This window comes from Varanus komodoensis, unplaced genomic scaffold, assembly GCF_004798865.1.
Source record: "Varanus komodoensis strain SLA01 unplaced genomic scaffold, ASM479886v1 scaffold67, whole genome shotgun sequence".
Taxonomy (NCBI): domain Eukaryota; kingdom Metazoa; phylum Chordata; class Lepidosauria; order Squamata; family Varanidae; genus Varanus; species Varanus komodoensis.
In genome coordinates this window covers 3,552,018-3,564,561 of record NW_025336308.1, presented here as the reverse complement: position 1 = coordinate 3,564,561, position 12,544 = coordinate 3,552,018, and the positions used below count along the sequence as shown (strand labels likewise).

The 12,544-nt window shown below is 43.4% G+C and overlaps 1 protein-coding gene across 1 annotated transcript in view; it reads left to right on the top strand.

The window, feature by feature from the left end:
- Positions 1 to 11,949, top strand: part of OAZ2 (ornithine decarboxylase antizyme 2) — a 12,300-nt gene extending 351 nt beyond the window's left edge. Inside the window, 5 exon segments of the mRNA XM_044450572.1 lie at positions 6,261 to 6,336; positions 6,338 to 6,418; positions 7,462 to 7,637; positions 9,437 to 9,522; positions 10,708 to 11,949. Coding sequence (XP_044306507.1) covers positions 6,261 to 6,336; positions 6,338 to 6,418; positions 7,462 to 7,637; positions 9,437 to 9,522; positions 10,708 to 10,838 — 550 coding nt within the window. The 3' untranslated portion in view covers positions 10,839 to 11,949.
- Positions 11,950 to 12,544: the final 595 nt, after the last annotated feature.

Sequence of the window (12,544 nt, the reverse complement as noted above, 5' to 3'; positions counted from 1 at the left end):
GGGCGCCCCAGTGGAAAGCGGGGCGGGGCGTGTGTGGCTCTCCGGTCGCCCGCCGCTCTCCCGCACGAACGGCTGGAGTGCCCTCCCGGTGTGCAGGACTACAGCCCCCAGCATTCCCCGGCCCACGCGGTCGGATTTTGGGGAGGCCGGCCTGGAGGCTTCCCGAGGGATGCTTCCCACCAAGGCCGTGCGTCTCATTTGTGCGCCGGCTTGACCCCCTCCTTGGAAGGATGTATCGCATCCTGCGGTGGGGATAGAGCCACGGTTCGAAACGGTCCGGCCACCCTTGCAGACTCCACGCCCAGAAGGGCAAGTGCGTTTAAAATATGCAAGGAGGTGATATACAGGGCTGTGAGGTGAGGACTTGGCAAGAGACTGATCAGATCTGTATCTGCACGATTTCTCTGAAGCATCAGGTGCTCGCTGGGCCCTCTCCTGGTTCATTAACAAAGGTGGAAAGTGAGCAGCAGTAGCTAGGCAGACTGTGATGCAAGGTGCGACATTCTTTATCTTAATAAAATCACGTTTACTTTTTAGGAAACAGATGTGGTGATGAACTGTAAGCTGCCTGACAGCTTCCCAGTGCCTGTGGGTGTCCTGTGCTGGGCAGGTCAGGTAGATTGTGGGCCTCTGGAATCTGCCTTGGTGTCAAATGCAAAATGGTGGCGTGTGGCGGTAGTGGACTTCCACATCAGTAGAATTAAGGAATATGGTGTTCCCTAGTATATGGCTCAGACCAGGATTTGGTTTGCAGATCAGAATGGAGCTCCCAGCCTTCTGCACAAGTGCATGCTTGGTTCTACTTGCTATCCCCAGTTCTCTTAATCGCAGCAGCAGCCAAATTCAGAGGATGCCTGGAGGCCTTTTGTTGCTGCTATTGTTAAGCTGTTGGAAAATCTGTTGCAGGTCCCTTTAGTAGTTACTGGTTTGCCTGCTGTACAATCCTTGGGTCAGGGTGTTTCCACAAAGATTTCTGGTGCTTGAATGGAGGGGTGGGGGTGAGGAAATTTTGCAAGTGCTGCAGTTGGATAGGTAAATGTCTCAGGTGGTTGGAGAACCAGCTTCCCCAAGGTATGTATACATAATTTCATTACTATGTAGATGGAAAGGATTGCCTCAAATGCTAGGGCAGCTATACAAGATAATAGCTGGTGCACCTGCATGTGTGTGTGTGTACTCACGTACTCACTTTTTCGTGCTAGTTGGGTGAAATCTGGCTCTAAGAACCAGCATTTTTTATTTTTTAATTGTAGGCTCTTATTTTTTGGGCTGCATAAGAAGTTCCCTCCTTGCATTTTGGCTGTGATCAAGTGGTCAAGCTTTAGTTGCTGATTCTATATGCATGATCACAAATGTTCCAAATGTGGGTTGAGCAATAATGCTCCAAACCACGATCATACCACTTATGTTAGAGTCTCCTTAGCTGCAGTTTTAGGGACAAATAAAGGAGAACCAGTACCTGCACTTTATTCCTCCTTTATCTTTGCAACATATTAGAATGTTTAAATGACCAACTTTTGTTGAAAGATGAGCTTTGCTGAAGGAAGGTTTTCTTAAACAAGTATGTGGTGGTTTATTTAAAGGTGAGATACTTTATATAGACTAGACCGAAACTAATAATTTCTGTACCATTTTTCTGTCTACAAAGCACTTTTTAATTATTCCCTTGGCAGTTACCTTGTGGGGAAATGGAGGGTTATATCCCTCCATGGATTTACTTCCAACAGCAGAAGGGACTAGTGGCAGGATGGACGGCTCCTTCTTGCATAAGACAATCTCTTTCAGAGACCCGTGTACATGGGAGATAAACCTCTTGCCAAAGATGGTTATGTTATCTACTTCTTACATATTCCACATAAATTCTCAGGAAGTGATTATTTGAAGCCCTGGGCTCATGTTTGTGAGGACAAAGAGATATGAAAGTAATTGCATGACACAATTTCCTAGTGTTATTAAAAGGAGACAAAATGCTATTTGCTGTACTTCTTCTGTTGGAGAGACCAATACAGAAATGTATTCTCTTCGAGCTCCGAGTCATATTTAGAGATCAGGCTCTTTAAATGCTTTAGGGAGCAGGCTTTCCAGAAATGCAACCTCTTTTTCTTCAAAATAAAATGAAACGTCCTGAAATTTATCCTAACTGTAAAGACATGCAAGTTGGATTGTCACTTTAGCTGGCAAATGTTTATATGCATGTTTGAAAAATCTCAGATGGTTGGCAAAACAGGAAGGCTGTTTGTTTACAGCCATTCTTAGCTTCATTCAAGGCAGAAGTAAACACGGAGCTTTTAAATGACACATGAACAGTTTCTAGTCTGGGTATTGGGAATGTGTTGCAGACTGAAATAGGGGTCCTGGTTGTTAAACCTGGACATGGAAGCATGTACACGAGATACTCATCAGCAAGTTTTAAAAATCCACTCACGGCCTGTAGTGTTACGTAAACAGTGAAGTAATTCCATCCATCCAGAAGTCTAGAAATCAGGTCAGGGGTCTGGGTGATCCTCTCAGCGTTCCCTTCAAGATTAATGCAGCCTGCCTTGCAAGTGTCTCACGCTTTAAAGGGGAAGATCCAACTAATTTGATATATTTGCAACACAATCATCTAGGTCAGCATGATAAAACATTTTGCATTTTAAAATGCATTTTACTAGTAGTTTGTAAGGTTTTGCTTTTGAGATCTTGACTGCCTAGCCAACCTAGCTTTCATCCTAGCTAAAAATGTTTGTGCCATTACATGGCTGTAGCATTCAGACTTGTAGAAAAATTGAAGATGACATAGCTGAAAATTAACACTGTATGGTGGATTATATACAATTCTGCATGTTCACCAGATCCATGCAGCATGTCATTCCTTGCATATGAATGATTTATACCCTCAACAGTCAAACACTGGACCTTTGTTCTCAACTCCTGTGCTGAGAGACAAAGCAAGGAAATATATGGCGGTCTGTACACCATATGTGCATGGATTAGGTTTGTTCCAGAAGTTAATGTTCGGATACAAGTATTCAAAATCTTTGACCTGTTTGGGGGGAAATTGTTTAGGCCCTAGCAAAATGGATGGCAGAAAAAATTGGGTATTTTGACAAGTTCACCATTGCATCTTTGTTTATTTTAACTGTTTAGTCATGAATGGCCATTCCACAATAACATGGAACATTACACCATGGAATTGTGGTGCACATCGTTGAAATTCACTATTTTTACAGCATTCTATCAGTTACTTCAGCTATTCATTTTCTTTTTAGAAGGGAAGCAATTGCTTTAGGCTTGGCAAAAGCATGAACACTCTTTCTGCTTCGAATAGTTCCTGTTGGTGCTATTGTAGAAACAGATGTGTTTCTCAAAAGCAGCAGAAAATGCAACATTGAAAATCAGTCGTTAATGCTAATAGTCTACTTTTCTACATCTTTACAATGCATGTGACATAATGAGAGAGAACTGTATACCCGATGGTTATTCTTTCATATAACAGACTACTAGGTGAGTGGCTGCTTATGAACATATGTCAGAATGGAAGGTGTTTTTTTTTTTTTTTCTTAAGAGAGCTGGGACTACTTTTGCAAAATAAATTTTCCTTTGAATAGGGCTTTGCCCTCTTTCTTGGTAACTAGATTTGGTGGATGGTTCTTTTCTCTATTTTAGAGCAGATATACTGCCCTGTATTAATTCAATTCTGAACTTCTGCACGAGATGCTAAATCCCAGGATCAGTTTTGGAACACTTGATTGTGCATTTGAAACCAGGAATGGAGTGCTTGTTAGTATTTGGCTTTTTAATTTTCTGCTGGGCTCCTTTGCAAGTACAACTTTCCCTGAATGCTGTTTTGTGATGTTTGATGGTTTTCAGTCAGTAGTGCAGAATTGCCCTTTGTGGGGCTGGGCCCACCTGAGCATCGGCACGCAAGTGCATGGTCAGGGATACGCCGAGTCCTCCCTCTGAGGCTGTAGGGCCATGCAGTGCAAGAGAGAACTTGAATTTCATCACATTACTCAAGTTTCATCCAGCCACATAACGTTTTATTGACTGGAGAAATGAGGCACCTTTGCTGGCCATCTTGGGAAGTTATAGAGGAAGTGGAGGGGAAGTACAGCCAAACATTTTGCTTTACCAGTCTCTTCCAGGTACCAGCCCAAAAGCAGAGCTGTTTTTCAGTTAATCATTGTAGTGAGTATAGGTGATGAAGACAGACCGAGTTAATGCAGGTCTTAATACATTTGCAGGCACCTTTGCTACTGCTGGTTTAAATCAGTCTAGCTGGACAGAAGGAACTCTGTAAGAAATGTGCTTATGCACTATTGTAAGCTGCCCAGAGAACTTTGGCTGTGGGGCAGTATCAAAATGAAATTAATAATGATGATCGAAATGACATTAATAAGGATGATCTCTGTCCGTTTCTTTGTTTGGAACAAGCTATTCGATTTTCAAGCTAGTATGCTTGGGAGCTTGTGGGTGGGGAGGCTACAGTCAATTTAACTTTGCATCAGTAAAAGTAATTGTTTGCCTCTCAGAGATATGCTTGCTTGTGGCCTTAGTATTGGAAATTATTATAGCATGTGAGGACTGCCTTTTCTAGCTGAAACTTGTTTAAACTGAGTTCTGTTCAGTGGCATAATATATGTGCAGCTCCTTTTCATATAGATGTGTGCAAACTGGTTTGGGAAGTTTTCAGACAGAAACTAGCCTTCTTACAACAGAGTGAGAAAGATCTAAGAAGAATTTCCATACAAGGTTTAAGAAGTGCAGTGTCTTATTCATTGTGATTCGACATTCTTGTTCTGGTGGTGAAAAATATGAAAGCCCCTCGTAAGAGGTTTGGCTATAAATTTGCCGGGTTTCCTCAAGTAAGCCACTCCTTGTCCCTGTAATATTGGGGGTGGGGGAGAAGGATGATGCTGGCCTACTAGGGAGGGGCGATTTTTCTGTCCTCGTAAAATGTTCTTTTAAAAACACTTTAAATGTTATTAGTTATTTATTGGTCTACCTTCTGAGATCCTTGTAAGAATTAATGAGCTCATGCATGGGAGCAGTTTAAACATGTAGGGAAAGTGCTGTAAAAATACCAAGGCAGAATTCCATCTAGTGGCAAGATGATGTGGAGCTGGGGGCTGCACAGCAGCCTTGCCTCGCCTGATGCTGACAGAAGCGCCTCTTCCTGCACCCGTGCAAGGAGCTGCTGCATCTGTACTCGCACAGGTGTTAGATGGAGCCCCAGTAAGTTGAGGAAGGGCGTGCTGTGGGTAGGGCAGCGTTGATCGCCGTTGCATCCTCAGTGCCAAGACTGAGGCTCCCACTTTGTACCTGTGTGAGGCTAGAATTTAAAATCTCAAATGATAACCAGAAGCTTGGCAGTGCCTGTGGACACCCCCCAGGACATCTGGCACTATGTCCGTCCCCCCCACAGAAGATACACCCTGATTGCTCTGCAGACAGATCCCATGAATGCCTCCTCTGAAAGAAACGGGGAGGCCCCCTTCCCCCGAGAGAGGATGGGGTACATATAGGACAAGGAGCGTTAGCCATCCCTGGGTATCTAAGGGAACAAGAAGTACAGCAGCTGTTTTATCTACAGCGTAGAAATATAGTGGCTATTTATTGTTACATTACAATTGTTAGGACCCTACCTGTATTCCAAGATAATCATGGGGTGTTTGTAGCTTTATTGTCTGGATTTTCCAGTTCTAAGGTAGAATGGGCCAGAAGTATGTTAGGTTCTTTGTTGAATAAGGAATACCTTTTAACCACCTTCTATGACATGCCAATTTTGGGAACCTCAGGCTGTCCCCACATCTGAAATACCTGCCTGGATTGCCCAGAAATCTCTTAATGCCTGAAAGGGCACCAGCATGCCCTTTCCACTTGCTTTCACACAAGAAATGGCCACATTTAGGGCAGAGAAGACTGTTTGTGGTGGCAAATGTATTGCAAGTGGTGAAGTGCCCCAGTGCTTTGTCTGTCATTTCCTGAAAACATGAAACCCGATCCTGCTTCTTCAAGATTCTGTCATTCTATTTTTGGTTGTTTGTTGAAAAACGGGAGCTCATCTGATCACGTGCTTCCAGTCATCCTGGATTTCTGCCAGCAGAACAGTTTGTTTTGCATACAACTCCTGCTCAGTATGATTCTCTCCGGTCTGTCTCCTTTGAGTGCTTCCTTCCCAAAGCGCATTGTGGCCAGACTAGGACAGACGAATTGCATGCTTCTGAATCCGGGCAGGCCGTGCCAGTGTAACCTTGTGCTCTTCCTTTCTTTTCCAGTAGTATTTTGCCTTTGAGTAACTGCCCTCAACTACAGTGCTGCAGGCACATTGTCCCAGGGCCTCTGTGGTGCTCCTGATGCCCCTCACCCACTGTCGAAGATCCCCGGTGGGCGAGGGGTTGGTAGGGATCCTTCTCTCTCAGCTTTGATATATAAGGTAAGCCAAGTTCCATGCCTAGAAACAAACTACTTTTGGGGAGGGATAGGAAAGTGTTTTTGGGTGTTGTTAAATGCTACTACTTTGTAGAGAATGGTCTTGTGTCCTTGGATAAGCAAGCCTCAAAAAACAGAATGGATATTTTTTTACTTTAAAGCTTTTCAAACTGTACAAATCAACATTTTCTAGTGTTTATTTTTGAATTGGAATTGTTTGAGCTTTTCAAAGAAGGGACTTAGGATACCCTTTTGAGCAATCCCTGTGTAATTGTTCTCATTTTTTATTATCCGAATGAATTAGGAAATTAAATGGTATTCTGGACCAAGTTAGTTGGTACTGATTGCATACAATGGAGAAAACAACCGTAGGTTACAATTCTCCCTCTGGGTTCCTCCGAATAATCACCCAACTGCTATTTTCCCCAGAGCTGCATGTTTCCATAACACTTACAAAGCTAGTGAATCAAATCATAGGACACGCTTCTGAGTGTCTTATAGCCAGGAAGGAAGAACACAGAGACAACTGGATTACTCTTCTAGTTCTGCAAACAGTTACTAGAAAGGCTGGGCAGCTGCAAAGCCACCTGAAGAAATATGAAAAATAGGCCAGCAGTAGTTCTTCGAGAAGCATTTCATGTATTGTTTCATCCACTGCCTCTCTGGCTAGGGTTGATAGGGGTTGCAGAACAACAGCTGGGAAGCCATGTGGTCCCCATCCCTGGTGTACAGTATATGAATTCTGTTAACCACCAGCAGACTTGAAAAAAATGTTTTGCTATGTAAGTAGAGATTGCTTAAAGGTTAGCACCTTGACTTGGAGACATGGCGTAAGGCCTTCAAAATGTATAATTGTGCCGTATTAAAATTTGCTTGAATTGTAACTGAGTAACTTTTCTAATTAAGTTGAAGTATTATTGACTTGAACTGTTCTAAGCAGCAACTTAGTTCCCATAGCAATTAAATAACTTCACTTGCTGCTATTTACTACTATTTCCTTTGTTTCAATACTTAAAAAGTATTTTTTTCTTCCTATGACATTGAAAGGATGAGAAGCTCACTGTTAACCAAGATCTTCCAGTGCATGATGGGAAGCCACACATTGTTCACTTCCAGTACAAGGTTACGGAAGTAAAGACCTCCTCCTGGGATGCAGTGCTATCCAATCAGAGTCTTTTTGTGGAAATCCCTGATGGCTTATTAGCTGATGGGAGTAAAGAAGGGTAAGAAAAATGAGCAACTTCAGAGCTTTTTAAGTTTCTGTCTGGGCAAGACTCAGTGGTCCAATAGATATCATGGTATTTGTTAAAAGGTTCGGATAAACAGTTGCACATTAAAAAAAAAAGTTCCAAAGCGGTGATACAAGATGCTTACAGTGGCAGCTGTTGAAAAATGACTGGAGAATGGCCTTACTCTTGCATTATTATTGCTACTGTTACATTTCATTTATATCCTCCCACCTTTTTCCTCTCCTAAGGACCCAGGGAGGCTTACATGGTCCTTCTCCATTCCATTTTATCCTTACAAAGGCAACCCTGCAGGCCGAGTTTGTTGACCATGCACTAAATGCAAGCTAGGGCTGATTCTCTGGGATATACAGGGAGGGCCAAAAGTAGGTATACAGGACCGGCCGAGTCATGCAGGACCTCACAGTGGATGCATTGCATGAGTTCATCTCACAAGCATTTATCAACACAGGTGGAAACTGGGATTTGTGTCACAGTGTTGGGGACAGTCCCCGGGAATGTTGCAATGTGGATGGAGGACGTTTCAAGCTCCAGAAAGACTAAACCTAACCTGATCGGTACTGTACACTTACTTTTGGCCCAGTCTGTATTGTAGGGAGAGGAAGTCAGTGTTGGTCTGTATCTTGTATTGTTTTACATGCTGGAGTTTGGGCTCCCAGTGTGAACACGGGGGAACTGCTCCACTCACACTTAATGTTTGATGTCTAAAGGCAATGCCATAAATCAAATACTGGGGCTAAATGTTCCAGCTCATTCATTCCTTCCCTCCAACACCATTCTTCAGGGACTGCACTTTCACTGTCAGCATGGTTTAAGTACAATTGCATAACCGATTATTTTTAGCTAGCTAAAATAAGCTGCTTGGAGGTTATAATTAAAATGGATCATTATCATATTAACAAAATCCCTTCCAAGTAAACCTCTGGCTCCTGCTCCTGCTCTCCATTCTTGTGGCCGCTGTTTGCTTAGGAGTCGATGAAAGCTTCATTTCTAGCTGCTGTTTTCTGGGCCGGTGGCAATGCTCCCGGGTGAAGCGGGGCTGTTGCCTCCTGCCATTCTTACACAGTATTTCAGGAAATCGGGGTGACATTTGCACATAGTTTCCAGCATTTTGGAATATGTGAGGGATCTGTAGACAGATCTATGTGGCGAGTTTGAGAAAACTGGGGAGCCTCGGTGCTCATATTAATCAGATCTGCTAACCCTGACCTCTGTCTAATACTAGGAAGCTTCCCAAGGCCTGGCTGTGAAGTGGGTAGGGATGCTTGAAGTTTGTGAACTGATAGCGTATTAGTGTTCCTTTCTGCTCACACTTGGGCAACAGGCACTCAGACAGACAGTAGTTGGGTTGTCATAGTTTTGACAAAGGATGGTGTCCAACTGTGGGTTCCAAGTGAAGCGGAAGAAATTGGAACCGGCATCTCATTCTGCTGCTCAGATGTATGCCATGGGACTTTTTATTTACAGAATTCAACAGTGGACCTGTGCAGAATCCCTTACCTTCCTCCCCTCGGCACTGCTATTTTATGCAGCGCCTACCCTTTGTGCTGATTGGTGGCAGTGCCAGTCCTGTTAGATTTCTGCCCATCATCTCCCGCCATGATACCCCTAGATAAGGCTTTCTCTTCTTGGCACTCCTGTTTCTTCCCTATCAGTCTGAGGAAGAATGATATCTGTTAGCGGGCCATCCAGTTGAAGACAAATACAGTAAGCTTAAGGAATTGTCTCTAGAAGTTTGCCTTTATACGATGTCCTCTTTTCTCCCCTCCTGTTAGATTATTAGCACTGTTGGAATTTGCTGAAGAAAAAATGAAAGCAAGTTATGTCTTTATTTGCTTCCGAAAAAGCAGAGAAGACAGAGGTGAGTGCCTTAAACCTTATTCTCCATTCCCTGCAAGCGTCTTGCCCACTATTCAAAGCAGTTCGTGCCCGTGGCTTCTTCAGCCAGACGATCCAAGTTTAGTAACTGATTAGTAGACTTGGTTTAGAAAGGATTTGTTGAGTAAGAGTGTGAATGGCTCTTGGTGGTGCTACAAGGTTTCCTTCGATGGCAGGACAAATTATAGCACAATCCAATTTATTGCCCAGTTCTGAATCCCATGGTGCTCAAATGGGGCTCCTTCCTACGTAAGCATCCTTAAGGTACCTACTTAAATAAGCATTTGGCTGGAAAGGGAACAGCGTTTGTCAGCTCAACGTGATTGTGGAGAAGCTCTGGTGTGCCCGATGCCCAGGTGCTTATCATTTTTAGGAGAGGGTGATGAACTGGCCTTTACCCTATGCCAGTCTTCACGTAATGCTTTAAGAAGCATATATGCATAATTAAAGGAAGTTTGGGGATTGGGTGTAAAGCGGATGCAGCAAATTGTGTTTAAAATTATATTGACTTTGTGTTGGCGTAGTAGTTACACCCATATACAAATGCAAATCCCGTTTCTGTGGAGGTATTTTTTTAAACCCACCTCTGTCCTTTCAGGGTTGAAGAGCCATCCCTCATGATTTAGCTTCTCTGGAATCCAAGGAGTTTGCATAAAAGTAGTCTGACAAACAGGGACATGGATGGTGCAGTGGGTACTTTATCTGACAAGAACTATTCTGAAAGGCAGAAATCTGGCATCTGGCTCCAAGATTCTAATCCCATTATCCTTGATTGTACCTTTTAACACATCTAATTTTGAAAATAGCTATCTGAACAAAGACATTGGATGGTTAACAGTTTAGTCCCATTACTATTGCCTGCCCAAATTACCTTTTTTAGGGTGGGTTGGAGAGAATAGCACTGGAGTGTAGTAGAATGTCAAATCCCAGAAGTCTGCAATTGCTCAACCAGATTGTAACACAGGATCCATCCACCTGGGCATGTAAAAGTGCAGCAAGCCAAGCAAGCTGCAAAGAACGGTCAGCGTCAGAGAGAGGAGTGTGCTGATTTCCAGAAGCCTTAACAGAAGCAAATGTTGTGCTTTGTGTGATTGAAGTGTGTGGACTGGTGTATAGCTGAAGGCAAGCCTGTTTTACTATCTGACGTTGCCAATCTTTACCTTTACAGCTCCATTACTGAAGACATTCAGTTTTTTGGGTTTTGAAATAGTGAGGCCTGGCCACCCCTGTGTCCCATCGCGACCAGATGTGTTGTTTATGGTGTACCCCCTGGATCAGGTCTCTTCTGATGATGATTAGAGCCAGCACAGCACTTCAGTGGGAGCCGGACATGCTTCAAAGAGGAGAGGGGGCTAAAACTCCTCTTATGAGGAAAGGAAAAACAAAATTCTTCTGGACTGAAACTGCATTTCTTATTGTTAGAGTGACCTGTATATCTTCTGAGTTGACTTTTCCATTGAAATGTGTTACCTAGCAAATAATATAAAGTCTGCACATGTAATCGCACAATAGTAAATGGAAGGTAAATGGAGCCCTTTCATATGGCTCGGTGGTCTGCTGGTTCGCCTAGTGGAGACATCCTCTCCGACCACGTGGGGTGCATAAGGAGTCCACGGGTGAAGAGGACGGGCTTTAGGACTCGTTAAATTAGTGTTGGGCTTTCTGTTTATTTGGTTATTTGGCTTTCATTTTAAATTACTGTACGTTAATATGTTCAGGCTCTTAAGCAGGGGTCATGCTTTGAGTGTAGCGATTTGAGAAACATTAACACTGTCTAGCAAACCGTAGGTGGCACCACTGGGGTAACCAACGCTGTGGGTTTCTGAAAAGCTTTGTCCTCTTCTAGCCTTTTCATTAGGTTAGTATTAACACTGCATTAGTGCAGCTTTCAGTGGAAAGGGGGCATTCGAAGAAACATGTGAAGCTGGCCCCGCTTTTGAGAGAAGGACCTGCATCCGCACTCCCTCTCGAAGGGCCGCAGTAGTGCTGCCTTCATTATCAAGCCTGGGTACAAGCTTTGAGTGCAGTGTCTGCACAAGTGCATGCGGCACAGAAAGCAGAGAGACAGGTCTTCACATCTCGCTCCCACAGCCTGAGGTGCAAAGCCTTATGGGTACAGCTCGGCTAGATGCTGATGTAGCTAAGGGATTCCAGAATGCGTATAGGCAACTTGATTTGACCCTTTGCTATTCTTAGTCTTTAATCCTATGCCCTCTCATTAGGAACTAAGTCCCATGATGCATAGGAGCAAACTGTTTAGGAAGTGTCATAATTTTAGTTTACATGGTCGAAAACATTCATGTCTCATCCTTTGCTGAATGGCCTTCTTTTGGATGTTATGACAACTATCATTGCTTATTTTTCCTTTAACAGCCAGATTCTTCAATCGTAATATACAATTCCAACACTCTGCTTGTCTCTGTACTCATCTCATTCTCTATCAATATTACCCACCATTGCTCCTATCTTCCAAAGAGGATGTGGCTATATGGATTTGTTTCATTGCTTTCACCAACACTGAGAATGTATCAACTGGCTATTATGGAAAGAAAAACACACGTAACCTGGGAGACCCCAAGCCCATGTCAGCCAAGGGCCTGTTACTTCTGTTTATTCTTTATGTGGGGCATCTCTTAGATTTTCATTTATCTCACTATCTTACTCTCAGTACAATTAAGGATTCCTTACCATATAACTAAGATGCTCCTATTCAAAAGACTATCGTCAGCTAAGCTCCTTGGGCCTTTGGCAAAGAAGCAACTAATGGGGCGGGGTATGGGAATAGACTGGTGCTCTCTCTCTCCTCTCATCCTTCCATTCCCAACAATCTCACACCTGATGGCCTTGGCACAATCAGGAAGACACACACGTACGTACGTACGTACGTACGTACGTACGTGTGAGATTTAAAGATCTAACATCTGTGTCTAGTTCAGATACAGCAGGAAGAGGAAAAAACATGCTGTTTAGTACATGTTAACTTTTTGCAACACGCAGCTATAAGC